At 54.6% G+C, this 15,449-nt stretch overlaps 1 protein-coding gene across 2 annotated transcripts in view; it reads left to right on the top strand.

Annotated features, from left to right (window-relative positions):
* Positions 1-14,325, top strand: part of LOC116948438 (sodium/calcium exchanger 1-like) — a 109,097-nt gene extending 94,772 nt beyond the window's left edge. For both annotated transcript variants that reach the window (XM_032965116.2, XM_032965115.2), the window contains 4 exons: positions 4,564-4,691; positions 8,525-8,624; positions 9,236-9,508; positions 10,104-14,325. In XM_032965116.2, the coding sequence (XP_032821007.1) occupies positions 4,564-4,691; positions 8,525-8,624; positions 9,236-9,508; positions 10,104-10,480 (878 nt within the window). In that variant the 3' untranslated portion in view covers positions 10,481-14,325. The remainder of the gene's footprint in view (positions 1-4,563; positions 4,692-8,524; positions 8,625-9,235; positions 9,509-10,103) is intronic.
* Positions 14,326-15,449: the final 1,124 nt, after the last annotated feature.

Here is a 15,449-nt window from a genome sequence, read left to right as displayed (position 1 = left end):
AATATTTGTTGATAGCCAGTGGGTTTGCATAGTACCGTCGTCTTGGAGAAATCAATGTCATGTGTGCCCACAGCATTAAGACAATGATCAGCCACGGCAGAGGTATTAGTCCTACCGTATTCCAGATCCGCCTTGTGTTCACGAACATGGTCTGAGACATGTAGCTTGGTTTCTCCAATGTAACTACTGCCGCAGGCACAGCTTAGTTTGTAGACGCCGGGGTATTGCATGTCAGGGATCACATCCTTCACAGATTGGATCAGATCACGAATTTTATGTACTGTGTTGAATCGAACCTGGATCTTGTGTTTGCTCATGATTTTGGAAATCGTTTTAGTGACCCCTGCTACGTATGGCAAGCTGATGGTTTTGATTGGGTCCTCAGGTGGTTCTCTCCCAAAGGTTGGGGTGATAGCTTTACGGATTGTGCAATCCGAATATCCATTAATCTTGAGAGCTTGGTGTACGTGCTCCAGTTCACTGGCTAGGTGGTGATGGTCGGAAATGCAACGAGCCCTGTGGTGTAGAGTTTTGATGAGGGCATTTTTCTGGGCTGGATGGTGGTGGGAGTCAGGTTTTAGATAGGCATCAGTGTGGGTGGCTTTCCTGTAGACAGTGTCCCAATGAGCCATCTGGTCTCTTTTCGATTAAAACATCCAAGAATGGCAACTTGCCATCCTTTTCCACCTCCATGGTGAATTTGATGGCTGGGTGTATGGAATTGATGTGGTTGAAGAATTGGTTCAGAGCTGGCAGGCCATGTGGCCAGATGACAAACGTGTCATCTACGTATCTCTTCCACAAGGAAGGACGTAGGATGGATGCCTGGATGGCATCTGTCTCAAATTTTTCCATGATAACATTGGGGTACCTGCAACTTGTTTGTAGAATGTACCATTCCAGGTAAAGTAAGTGTTGGTGAGGCAGTGTCTCACCAGGGCCGGTACATTAGCATTTAGTCCTTGTTGGACCAAATCTTCAATGATTGCAATGGTGTCAGGCACAGGAACTTTGGTCAACAAAGAAACTACATCGAAACTGACAAGCAAATCACCTGGAGATAGTGAGATACCAAGTGAGCTGAATTAAGTACAGCTGAGGTGGTCTTGCCTGCTGTATTTTTTCACCTGAAGGCGATTGCTTGTGTTGCGATCGAAACGTCGTGATTTTTCTTCTTTACCGAAAGACCCAAAGAGTGTGAATTCCTGCAGTCACGAAAGCTTTAAGTCAAAATTTAAATCTGTTACTATTCGTTGAGGCCCGGCTGCGCTCGAACGCAGATTCCGGGAAAAATGAATGAGCGAGGGCGAAGGACATTACTGACAACCGCTCGGAATGAGATGGATGGAGGCGAGCGGAGACGGGCGACGGCACCGACTGCGAGCGGCACGGTCTCCGATAGAGACCGACAGAGACCGTGCGCACGCACACCGCTCGCTCTTGTCGCTGCGGCCGGGTCGGCCCGATCGTGGACACTCGTTGCGGCTGCTCGTTGCGGTTGCTCGTTGCGGTTGCTCATTGCGGTTGCTCGTTGCGGTTGCTCATTGCGATTGCTCGTTGCGGCTGCTCGTTGCGGTTGTTCATTGCGGCTGCTCGTTGCGGTTGCTCATTGCGGTTGCTCATTGCGGTTGCTCGTTGCGGTTGCTCATTGCGATTGCTCGTTGCGGCTGCTCGTTGCGGTTGCTCATTGCGGCTGCTCGTTGCGGTTGTTCATTGCGGTTGCTCATTGCGGTTGCTCGTTGCGGCTGCTCGTTGCAGCTGCTCGTTGCATGCGTGGTTGCATTCCGAGCGCAGCCGGGCGATCCGTTTGAACATCGCCTCTCGATTCCGACGGGTTGTTACGGTTAATGGAGCCACGGTTGCAATTTCACGCCATAATCAAGGGCCCCATTTTACATCTGCGGACGTTACGATTTCAATTGGCTTGCACGCAGATAATTATGATACCGATAATAATTAGTTTGTTGCTGTTATATTCTTGGTTCTTTCGGTAAAGTCACGAAGAAGGGAAACAATAAAATAATAAAAATATAAAACAATTAAACTATTTTTGTTAACAATAAATTTTTTTATTGTTTTATATATATATAATTTTTTTATTTTATTGTTTCCCTTCTACGTGACTTTACCGAAAGAACCAAGAACATGAATCCCTGCAGTCACGAAAGCTTTAAATCAAAATTTGTTGCTGTTCTTCAAGCTGATAATCTCGAATTACCGTTCAATCCCCCACCCCACCCCTGCGGGGTACCCCTCCTCCCCGTCAAGCGACGCCACTGCCGACGTCCAGGCAGGCAGCTGGCGTCCGGTTAAACGAGGGCGTACACGCCAATGCCTCGCTTCGCGTAAAAGTGTTATACTCAAAGGCGGGTTCATGGAACCACCATCCGTCCACGTCACAGCTCAGCGAATCTGGGATCCGCCAACCCTTCCCCCCCTACCGCAGACTGGACGGGATAATGTTGCGCATCTGTGCGTGACACGAGGTTGTTTCATGGCAGCGTCAGGCCGGTGGAGGTGAGGAGCCGGCATTGCTCTGCAGACTGGAGACCGAACAGCGCTGCGCTTTGTCCCTCGCAAAGTTTTGGGGTTTCTCAGGGCCTTGCAGTTTTCTCCCACGTGATTCCAAAGCAGTCATTGTATAAAAAAAAAACTGACCAAACATCTCTTTAAAATGGTGCCACGTAAATAAAAGCCAAATTCGATGGCCTGAATCAACCGCCAACCGGGAGTTTAACTCGCAACACATCCAACTGCAAGCCGCTCGCACTCCCGCTGAGACACCGGGCCGATAAGTGAACGGCATTGGCGTGTTCATTTAACACGCAACGTCCTAATGAGGTTAGTTTCGGAGGGCACGACGTGGTGATACGAGACACGCGAGAGCGTATTGGCGCTTTAACGCTCCGCCGAGCCAGACCCGGGAGGCGTGCTGCCACCAGAGCTGCCACCAGGAGGGAAGCGGCGCGATGGAAAAACCGCAGCTGTTGACAACGGCCCCCATTACGCGCGCAATTACAGATGTGTTTAATTACTCCCAAGATTTTCCCGCGTGTACGCACGTCACTCGTTGACGGCGGTGCCAACGCGCGGCGGTTTGCGCAGCCACCTCTGCGACTTTCGCTCGATTACACGCGTTACGCTTTGTGGGCCTGCGCGCTAACGCGGCCAGAAGTTTGGCCGGGGAGGCATTTCTCGCCGAATATTTTCCGGTATAATTTTTTTTCTCGGAGGACTCAAGATGCGAGTTCACATCCAAAAGCGGCGCACTCACAAACGTGATCACGTTGCGCGGAATTTGTCTGCTCTTTCACGCCGTCGGCCCCAACTCACGACATACGGTTCTCCCGGGTCGGAGTTCAGACGCGGCTCGTGCGGCAACACTCGCGCGTGCGCGAGACGCGGCGTGTGATTTACCATCGATCCCGTGTGTCGCTCGCACAAGCGGCCGCAGCCGCCGGCGTGGCCGTCACCGCAGGCGGTAATCGAGTTAAGTGGCTCGCGGCAGCGGCGCACGGTGCGCCCCGCACGGAGCGCCGTCTCGTTACGATCCCACACCCCCGCCGCCTCATGACCCCCTTCCCCCCACCGCGCTTTTAGCAAATTAAACGCCTGTGACAAACTGCCCGCGCTCGCTATGAATTAACACTCCACGCTTTCATGCGCTCTTTTGTCGACGACGGCGGCGAGGGTGGTGGCGACAGCGGGGAGTGTCAGGGGCCGAGCGAAGGTCATGGTGACCTCGGCTGCGAGGTTCGGGCTGAGCTCCGTTAGCAGTCCCGGCGAGCGGTTACCCCCCCCCCCCCCCTCGTCGTCTGCCTCCTCCGGCGTTCTACGAACTTTCAGACTCGGATCGATGGCGTTAAACGGCTGCGTTTGAACCTCTTCCACCCAGTCCGCTATGTTGGGAATCCGAGCTGTATATCACAACCAGCTGATACGCGTAGTTGAGGATCGGGCAAGGTGGAGGGTGACCACGGCCGGTGCTGCCAGCACCGTGATCGGGCACATTCGGGGGGATTTGGTCGTGGGCTGACCAGATTTGACTAAAAGGTTCACGTCAAACCAGATTTAAAGGATTTCTCCAAACACAGCGACTCACGACCCACCGTGAGCAGATTACATTTCCGTGACCCAGAAGTGGCCGTGCGCAAGCGGCATACCCCGTCGCGTGTAAACACATCTGCTCCCCCGGGTGCGGCCGCTGCCGTCCGAGCAGATACTCCCGCCTCTCTCGCCATTTACTTTTATAAACGCTCAATTTGAAACTGGATCGGGGCGCATCACGCGGTATTTGAAACCGGAACGGGGGAGAAAGGGGAAAGGGGGGGGGGCTGTCCACGGCGTGTGGTCGTGGCCTTGAACGTGGCCCACTGACAACATCGGCAAGTTGAAATCCATCACCGACGGCGTGTGCGGCACCCAAGCCTGACTAGCGGCGCCGGGAGTGTAAGGGGTGAGAGACTACCCCCCGCCCCCTCCATCTCCCCCCGCCCTCTCCCACCCCGACCCCCCCTACCGAGCGCAACCTGCTCTACGTAACGACCCCGGTGACCCCCGCAGACGGCCCCGAGGGCCTGCTGCTCACCAAAGAGGAGGAAGAGGCGCGGAGGATTGCGGCGCTCGGGAAACCCATGCTGGGGGAGCCACACCGCCTCGAGGTCGTCATCGAGGAGTCCTACGAGTTTAAGGTGCCTCCCTGGTGTCATCATCGTCGTCATCATCGTCATTGTTGTCGTCATCGCAGCCTACCCCGTCATGTTGCCATCTCTTCGACCGCTTCATGTTCTCTAGCATGATCATCGCTGCGATCGTCACCTCCATCATCATCCAATTGCATACACGCTTTATAACTAAAGCTTCCATGTGTCCCACTCCTCCACAATCAGTGTCCATATCCGCCGACATCACCACCACCACCACCACCATCATCATCCCTATCCCAGCAGCTATAATCCCACCAACGTCATACTAATTCACCTCGTCATCATTCCAGCACCACCACCATCGCCATCCTCGTGCTATCCCCATCGAAGGTGCGATTCACGTCATCAGAGGGGGCCCAAAAATCGCTCTTCCCACACGCGTCTCCGTGTCACCGACACGGCCCAATCCGCGAGGCTAAACCGCCTCCCCACCGTCGACCACCTCGCTCACCACGCTTCTCCCTTGGCGCAACCCTTAGACACACACACACACACGATGCCCTCGACTCCCATCGTACAAGATGGTGCACGACTGCTGCTGCTGCACATGGGCCCGGCTATAACGCGGCACAGCAGCGTGCAGCCTCCACCGCCGGCGTCGCCGCACCGATGCTTGATAATGCGAGTTCAAACCCGCGCCCGCCCCCGGCATCGCTGCCGAGCGAAGGACTAATCATTGGTATTGTCCCTAAATTAATTGTTTTGGCAGCCATCTCCACCTCCACATCGAGCGGCCGTGACTGCGAGTGAGAAATGGCCTGCCATGTTCACGAGAAAAATGAAGTAATGCCTCTAATCATGCGGAGTGCTGGCGTGTTAATGCACGGCGCGCGTGCTCACCACACACCGCACACCACCCCTGCACCAGACCCACTCCTCCACAAAACGCCATCGCCGCACTCCTACAATACGCCAAAACTCCACCTCCCACACACCTCACGCACCTCACGCACCACGCACCTCACGCACCACACACCTCACGCACCACACACCTCACGCACCACACACCTCACGCACCACACACCTCACGCACCACACACCTCACGCACCACACACCGTCACCACACACCTCACACACCTCACGCACCATACACCTCACACACCACACACCTCACGCACCACACACCTCACGCACCACACACCTCACGCACCACACACCTCACGCACCACACACCTCACACACCACACACCTCACGCACCACACACCTCACGCACCACACACCTCACGCACCACACACCGTCACCACACACCGTCACCACACACCTCAGACACCTCACGCACCACACACCTTACACACCACACACCTCACGCACCACACACCTCACGCACCACACACCTCACGCACCACACACCTCACGCACCACACACCTCACACACCACACACCTCACGCACCACACACCGTCACCACACACCGTCACCACACACCTCACACACCTCACGCACCACACGCCTCACACACCTCACGCACCACACGCCTCACACACCACACACCTCACGCACCACACACCTCACGCACCACACACCTCACGCACCACACACCTCACGCACCACACACCTCACACACCACACACCTCACGCACCACACACCGTCACCACACACCGTCACCACACACCTCACGGACCACACACCTCACGCACCACACACCTCACACACCACACACCTCACGCACCACACACCGTCACCACACACCTCACACACCACACACCTCACGCACCACACACCGTCACCACACACCGTCACCACACACCTCACACACCACACACCTCACGCACCACACACCGTCACCACACACCTCACGCACCACACACCGTCACCACACACCGTCACCACACACCACACACCTGACGCACCACACACCGTCACCACACACCTCACGCACCACACACCGTCACCACACACCTCACGCACCACGCACCTCACACCTCACGCACCACACACCACACACACCACACGCCTCACACACCACACACTTCACGCACCACACACCATCACCACACACCTCACGCACCACACGCCTCACGCACCACACATCATCACCACACACTTCACGCACCACACATCGTCACCACACACCTCACACACCACACATCGTCACCACACCTCACGCACCACACATCATCACCACACCTTCACGCACCACACACCGTCACCACACCCCGTCACCACACCCCGTCACCACACACCTCACGCACCACACACTTCACGCACCACACACCGTCACCATACACCTCACGCACCGCACACCGTCACCACACACCTCACACACCACACACCTCACACACCACACATCGTCACCACACATCGTCACCGCACACCGTCACCACACATCGTCACCACACACCTCACACACCACACACCGTCACCACACACCGTCACCACACACCGTCACCACACGCCTCACGCACCACACACCGTCACCACACACCGTCACCACACACCGTCACCACACGCCTCACGCACCACACACCGTCACCACACACCTTCACCACACACCGTCACCACACGCCGTCACCACACGCCGTCACCACACATCGTCACCACACACCGTCACCACACACCTTCACCACACACCACACACCGTCACCACACACCGTCACCACACACCGTCACCACACACCGTCACCACACACCTTCACCACACACCACACACCACACACCGTCACCACACACCTTCACCACACACCGTCACCACACACCGTCACCACACACCTTCACCACACACCGTCACCACACACCGTCACCACACACCGTCACCACACATCGTCACCACACACCGTCACCACACACCGTCACCACACGCCTCACGCACCACACACCGTCACCACACACCGTCACCACACATCGTCACCACACACCTTCACCACACATCGTCACCACACACCTTCACCACACACCGTCACCACACACAGTCCCCGGCGGATCGACGCGTCGTCGGACCCCGGTGCTCGTGAGATGCTGGTGGACGATCCATAATGGCCAGCTCTACAGTCAGTTAAAATTGGCGAATAATGTACACGCCAAGCGAAGCAGCTTCCGCTTCGTTCACAATATCGATTCTGTAGGCTCACGAAGCACGCGACCAACCGCGCGCAAGGATCGACGTTTTCGTCTTGATTCGTCTTCGTAATGGGTTCACGTGACCCCTGCAAGCCACTAGAGGCCGTTACCGTTCACGCGATATATTTTTTTAAAAAGTCATTTGTCGATCGAATCGAAATTCTGAATTGCGAAACTTTATAGAATCACCAGGGCAGGGCAGTTCATATTTACACCCCTAATAGTCCTCCACACCGCCCCATATGCATTTGTAATTTACACATTTACAATAACTCAAAAAAACACGAAATGCACCTGCTATTGGCCAAACATTCCAATGCTGAAAAATTACCTGCAAATTACTCAATTGGGATTACACAGAGCAGAAACATCGCCCCCCTACTGTAAACACTTGGCAGGACCATCTTGAAAATTAGTCTTGAGACTTTCCTGGGTAAACAACCAGAATAATAATGCTAATTTGTTTATCCTCTAGAGCTTTACCAAGTCTCAATACCTTCACAGGAAGGTTCTGCTACATTGGGATGTTTGGCCAATTCAGTTATTGAGCATTTAGCTCCGTCCAGCAGGAAATCTATGAACATCGACCAAGCGTACAAGGGTACAGCACTTGAAGCGCTGCACAGACGAATCCTCAATTCATTGCTCTACTGCCATCTCCTGGCCACCTCTTACAATTAAAAGTTGGATATGCCTCAACCGATTGTGCATCCTGCACCCCCCCCTTCCCCATTCTCCCCCCGAAACAAACCTTGTAGAGCACAGTGGACAAGCTGATCAAGAAGACAAACTTGGCGCTGGTGGTGGGCACCAACTCGTGGCGGGAGCAGTTTGTAGAGGCCATCACCGTCAGCGCAGGTGAGAACGCCTTCGTGTGCACCCCCCCCCCCGACCGAAAGTGAAGTTATTTGGTGATGCTGCTGCATTGGCCAGTGGTGCACAAGCACCGTTGGCAACTACTCAACACATTCCGTGTCGGGTTCGTGTGGTATTGGATGGAAAAAATATGATTAATAGATGACTTACAATTTACGACCGGGAATCGCAACAAATCATTCAAATCGGCATGGGCAGGGGCGGTGCGACGGACTGTCGCATATCTAGCGCATACGTGGTGTCTTCGGTCGCACTGCCGTCGCCAGCAATCACAGCTTCCACAAAGCTACCAAATTTCTGGGAGGCTCAACCGGGGGGCACGTGGGGAGCCGGAAGCCCCTCCCTCCATCAGCCCCGCCCACTTTTACATGACCACGCCCAACAAATCTCTAGCAATGCTCGTACAGAAAAGGGCCTCCTCCTACTGGCTGGCTCAGATTTTGGCCCCGCCCACTGCTCAGGTAGTCCAGGAAGCAGCAAACCCTCGTGAGAGACACACGCAACCCGGACGTTTGGGAGCCTTAAGTCTTCGAGCCACGTGGGTTCGTCCCGGCCCGGGCCCGATCGTCCGCCGTCGTCTCTCCCGTTTCCAGGTGACGACGACGACGAGGAGGGGGCGGAGGAGCGCATGCCTTCTTGCTGCGACTACATCATGCACTTCCTCACGGTCTTCTGGAAGGTGCTGTTCGCGTGCGTGCCGCCCACCGAGTACATGAACGGCTGGGCCTGCTTCATCGTCTCCATCTGCGTCATCGGCATCCTCACCGCCGTCATCGGTGACCTCGCCTCGCACTTTGGCTGCACCGTGGGGCTCAAGGACTCGGTGACCGCGGTCGTTTTTGTGGCGCTCGGCACCTCTGTGCCCGGTGAGTCGCGCTCGGGAGGGATTTGATTTCGTCACCGAATGTTGTTTTTGTTCCTGGGTCGCGGGTAGACTGCGGTAGATACAATTCGACACTTGAGTGTGCAAGCGGCTAGAGGGGCCCAGGTGCTGGGCTGAAGTTTCAGATGAGAATATTTATATATATACTGGAGGAATCCGATGAGCTAAACAGCTCTGTTTCACAGATGTCCAGGAGGGGCAGGTCAGAACGTTAGAATAACAAACAAAACAAAACCACGATCGGAGTGTAAAGTATAGGACAGGTGAGCAAATAACTTTTAAAAAATAGAAATAAAACTAAACTTGTTTTTATTTTACCAGGAAAAGCCCACTGAGCTATTAGCTTATTTTTCAGAAGCAACCTGGCCAGAAATGATAGATCAACGAAGTATTTCATGGTGTGGAAATGTATAGTGGCATCTAACCTGTCCTGCTGTTAACGTCTGGAAGCATTTTGCAATGGCAGCAGCTCTCTCCGGTCTCGAAAGAAAATCCTTGGCATTGAGCCGCTTGCACTGCTGATGTGACTCATTTCTCATCCGTACCGCTCCCTGCCCCCCCCACCGTGCCCCCCACAGACACGTTCGCCAGCAAGGTGGCGGCCATCCAGGACCAGTACGCGGACGCTTCGATCGGCAACGTGACGGGCAGCAACGGCGTCAACGTGTTCCTGGGCATCGGTCTCGCGTGGTCCGTGGCTGCCATCTACTGGTGGACGCAGGGCGAGAAGTTCCGCGTCGAAGCGGGCACGCTCGCCTTCTCCGTCACGCTCTTCACCGTCTTTGCCTTCATTACCGTCGCCGTGCTCATGTACCGGCGCCAGCCCAGCATCGGCGGGGAGCTGGGGGGCCCGCGTTGCTCCAAGCTGCTCACAAGCCTGCTCTTCTTCTCGCTGTGGCTCATCTACATCATCATCTCGGGCCTCGAGGCGTACTGCCACATCTCGGTCGTTTGAACAAAGCGGCGGCGGTGGCGGCGGCGAAAAGTTAAACCGGCCCTTCTGACGACAGTATTCCCCATCACGACGCAACAGGGCTCTGACGATCTGACGCCGGCGAGAGGCTTTCACACGCGGGGACGCTCTGCCAGGCTGCGACCGCTCGCGTGAACAGAGGGTGAAAATGCGGACGATGAGTTAACGGCTCGACGCTGAAACGACCGTCCGCAGCTGCATGAACGACCGGACCGCGGTGGCTGGAGCGCCGATGGAAGTGGCGACCCCTGCGTGCGGGGGTTCCGGCGCCTTCCCGTCCGGCGCCCCCCTCGCGCCCGTCTGCATGAGTAGCGCGTATCGTTTTACGGGCAACCGACTCTTTTTCTATGTTTTATATTTTTCTGAGTGCGGAGGTGGAGGGTTGGGAGGGTGAGAGGCGGGGTGGTGGGGGGAACGTGTTGGGGGTAATATAGGTGGCTCTGAATGCTCGTCTCGTGTGTCCCGTATGCTGCTGAATTTCCATCGTTTTACCCGAAACGGTTCTTGTATATTTTGATTAAGGAAAAAGAAGAAACAAAGGAAACACTGTAGAGGCATTTAGTCAGTAAATTATTGCGAGTTCGAGAAAGCACCTGCATGAAGACGCGGCATGCCGTTATGTATTTAGCGCTGTCTCCCCACGCGGCATTCCCTCGCATCTCGTTTTAAACACAAGCCTCGTCAAAGTCCGTCCCCGTTGCACTCCCACGTCCGAATCTGACCGATGCTCGCTATAACCACTCCCCCCCTCCCCCTCGTGTGACAAGGATGGTTCCCACCTCCATGCTTTGCCGTTTCAAATAGTGAGACGTAGCAAAGTGTGTAGGCCATGTAACTGCCCCAGGGCTCAAAGGCCGGAGGGGCCCAAATACAGGGCTACAAAAATGGGGGGCAAATTGGACTAGGTGGGTACGGGGAGTGGGAGAGGAAGGGGGGGGAGGGGGCATTTAATTCCTGAGCCCACGCCACCTTGGGATTTCAAATGCATTTATTTATTTAACTACCCCCCTCCGCCTCCCAGAAACCTGCTCTCCACACGCAGAACTCCCGAGGCTCGCACCGCCGCGGGAGGAGGCTGCGTAGGGCGGGCTTCGTGCGTCGGGCACTTGACTACGCCAACGCCCAGCCGGGGGGGGGGGGGGGGGGGGGGTTGGGGAGGTGGCGAGATCAGGCAGAGAGTCCAATTCCCTGCAAAGCGAGAGATGTAGTCGTGTCACGGCGTCTTGCAGCCGTGGGGCAAATGTGTGGGATGCTTCTCCCCCGTTCGTAGAAGATGGCAGGTACAAGGACTTTGTGTTTTAGCGACCAGGCGGTTTGTTTGGAGGCCACGCGGAGACGGACCGTAGGTGACGGACAGGTCGCCGGGACAAAGATCATACGCCGGCGTGCATCGACCGAGATGGCGGCACTTCAGATGAAGTGTGCAAAGAAGTGTTGGACAGATGTGCGCTTTTCATTTACACTGACAGGAAGAGAAGCACGTGGTCCGAAGAATAAATTATGAAATAGAGACAAGATATTGACCGCTGAGGAGAGTAAGTGGGCTCGGGCTGGATGCTTCACGAGAAGGGATGGTGGCCGATGGGTGAGACCGGTGTTTGAATTGCAGCCAAAGGAGGGAACGCACCACGCAGTACCGGTGTCAAAATGTTTGGGAGAAAGTTCGGGCCGAGCAGATGGTATAAAACAAGTAAAGCTATGACTAAAGCAAAGTTTCAAAAGTTTGAAAAGTGGGCTTAAAGTCAAGGTGTTTTAGTTGAAAATGGACCTTCATGCAAAGAAAGATTACAAAAAAAAATACAAAAATTTATGCCGGGAGGAGAGAACATTCATTCGCGCGGGGGGGAAAATGTGGGCAGGGCCACAAAATGTTCTGACTTGGCAATTTCACCACGGCAGAGAGTCGTCCTCGATGCTCCGTCCCTGTACGGACTCGTGCAGCAGGCGAGACGAAACGCCTGGCGCAGACACGAGGACGCCGACCCGTCCGTCCGTCTGTCCGTCCCGTTCCGTACTACGCGCCATGTCTCGTCGAGCAGCCCCTCCCCGGGATGCCGCAGTACGGGAACTGCGCGTTCCGCACACCGCGGATTCAAGTCCGCCGCCGCCCCCATCCGTGGGTAGAGCCTCAGTGGTGGGAAGGGTCAGCAGGTGGACATTCACCGCTGGCGCTCGTGGAACGTTGAACCGCTGCGTCATTGGCCCGAGCACTGAATTACATTTCTCATCTACCACTTCAGGCCAGGGCTTAATTTCTCACCGTATATTTTCCGGGTCGCTGGTAGACCAGGAAGATGGCATATATATATACTGGACGTGGTGTGCCGGATGCAGAAATAAAGATCCAGGTTTGCCGACCTGACCCGGACAGACCCGGCTACAATTAAGCCCTGCATGCAAGCGGTGTCCACTTCTTGTTTTACCACAGCTTCAAATCACCTGCTTATTTGATTTTTTTCCCCCGTTTTAATTTTAGTTGGGATTTCCCCGCCCCCCTCCCCCCCCATTAAGTGCGGACGTTCCACAGACTATTACGTGCGACGCGAACAAGGCCCGCTTACCGCGCCACCGTGTAAGACTGACCAGCGGACGCCGGCGGTCAACGTACGATTAAATACGTTTTGGGGGGGATCAGCACAGATTCACCGATCCAAGAGTTCGGACGTCCACGACCGCTGCGGGAGCGGAGTGGCTCCGCGGAGCGCGCCGAGCAAACGTCGGCTGCGCCTTGCGCCACCGCTCCGCTGTGCGTGCTCGCGCGCACCGCCAACGGCAGCTCACTTACTCGCCAACTCGCTCGTCCAGAGGCAGTCCACCAGACTCTGTGCATTATTTACACATTGTCGTGAGCATGAACAATTCTCGTACGCGTGAGCGCGAGAGCCATCGTAAGAGACCACTCCTCGTCACGTCCCGTAGGAACGCACCATGCATGTGCGGGTCGACCCGTGTGGTGCGTGCGTGCGTGCGTGTGGGTCCGTGAGGACTGCAGTCCACTCGGCTGTGTGATATAAAAGCCATGGGGGGGGGGGGGGGTATGCGCGTTACGCGTGGGGGTGCGGGCGTTGGAAATCATTTTTCTCAGGGATGTTACTTTCTTTATGTTATTGTCGTTGTGGCCACCACCGTTATTGTTGTTGTTGATGTCTCTCGAGGTCTCTGCGAGCTCCCCCCCCCCCCCCCCATCTCGTCCCGTTTGATCCATCGCGTTCCAACATCCATCGTCAGTGTCACTCGGGTCTGCGCGGGAGGAGGGGTGGGTGGGTGGGTTGGGGGGGGGGGGGTGAAAAACATGTATTAAATTGATGAATTAGAAATATATATTCAGTATATATAAACATACGTATATATATAATAACAGATACATGTATATACGTACATACCTATAAATACACGTGCGCGTCTGAGCGTGGCCGCAGGACAACTACGACTGTCGCTGTGTGTTGGGGGTCGTGGGGGGCAGTCGTCGTCGTGGATTTGACCCCCGACCCCAGACCCCCCCCCCCCGCCGCCCCCCAGTGCGTGTCGACACCTGGGACCGCGCGAGCGTTTGTCCTGTCCCTCGTCCGAGTGGAAAGCGTTGTCGTTTTTAAAATAATAATAATAACAAGAACTTTGAATGCAAACCCTCGACACAGCGGCGCAACGGAACAGGGGAACCGCCTGCGTCCGGCGGCGAAGAAGCATGTCTACCGAGGCGACCGAGTTTTCACTTTGTATCGGAGCATTTCCTGGGAGTCCACGTGTATCATTATTCTTCTCTTATTGACTGTTGTTGTTGTTGTTGTCGAATTGTGGAAAATAAGCTCCTGGTTGCACAGACTGTATTTATTGGGTGTGTGAATCTGTCACTGTTCGGCTTCCCAGGGTAATTCGTCAGGGTGTGGATTTTAAGGCATTGCAGCTCTTCTTGACTCCCCCCATCCGCTGGAACCAGGGTTCCCCGTTTGCCGCAGTATTTCCCCTCGCTGGTTGTTTCCAACGAGGAGCAGGATGAGGTCCACCACTGGTCAAGCGAGCGTTGATTGATTTATCGAAAGAATGGGAGCTTCCGCCTGCGGTGTAGTGGTTGGCCACGACCGGAAATGCAATTCAGAGGACATAGGGTCGATTTTATCTCCCGGCGTGGCATCTGAAACAATGGTGAAAGTTTCTTAAATCCACCACTCCCCCTCCAAACTCCTCTCCGCCTCTGCCCACCCAGCAGTATAAATGGTTTCCCCACAGTTAGTTACGGAACAGGGGATTTTCATGGCTCTATATATGTTCAAAACTGTATACAGGGTGTTTAAAAATGATCAACCCAGTTTCAAAGCAGTATATTTCACGATGGCAACATGTTACAATTACACAGAAAGTTACAAACGGTTTAATGAGTTATCAAGGTTTACTAACCATTTTATAAATGTTCTATGTGACCTCCACCTGCTGTACAACTAACATCGAGACGATAGTTGAATTCATCCCAAACGCCTCTCAAAGTGTCTTCTTCCACTGTAGTCACCGCTGCCGTGATTCTGTTTTTGAGGTCATCCGGATTAGTGTTGGTACCAACGACGAATGCTCTTTGACATTGGCGGATCAATGCCAAAACGCCGTTGAAACGCACGCTGCACTGCAATTACGGATTCAGTCTTGCTGAACTGCAGAACGCAAAAAGCCCCTTGTGTTGCGGGGTCACCGTCTTACGAATGACTGAGGCTAAGGGCTGTTTGTGCGCTGGGAGAGGCATCTAGCAATAATCATTTGAAACTCAATGCCCCGCCCTTTCAAGTGGTAAGAGTTTCATTCATGAGCGGTTCGTGGTTGCAGAGATATAGCGATTTCAAATTGGGACCATCTTTTTCAAACACCCTGTATATTCAATGTATTAAGGATGTGTAAATATTTGTCTTGATATTGAGTGCGATTTTTTCATTCAAGGACCTGTCAATATGTTGTTCCGTCTGAT

The sequence above is a fragment of the Petromyzon marinus genome, chromosome 33, assembly GCF_048934315.1.
Source record: "Petromyzon marinus isolate PM22_M1 ecotype Great Lakes invasive population chromosome 33, UKy_Petmar_22M1.pri1.0, whole genome shotgun sequence".
Taxonomy (NCBI): domain Eukaryota; kingdom Metazoa; phylum Chordata; class Hyperoartia; order Petromyzontiformes; family Petromyzontidae; genus Petromyzon; species Petromyzon marinus.
The sequence above is the reverse complement of the archived record's forward strand: the minus strand, read 5'-3'. Positions and strand labels throughout refer to the sequence as shown.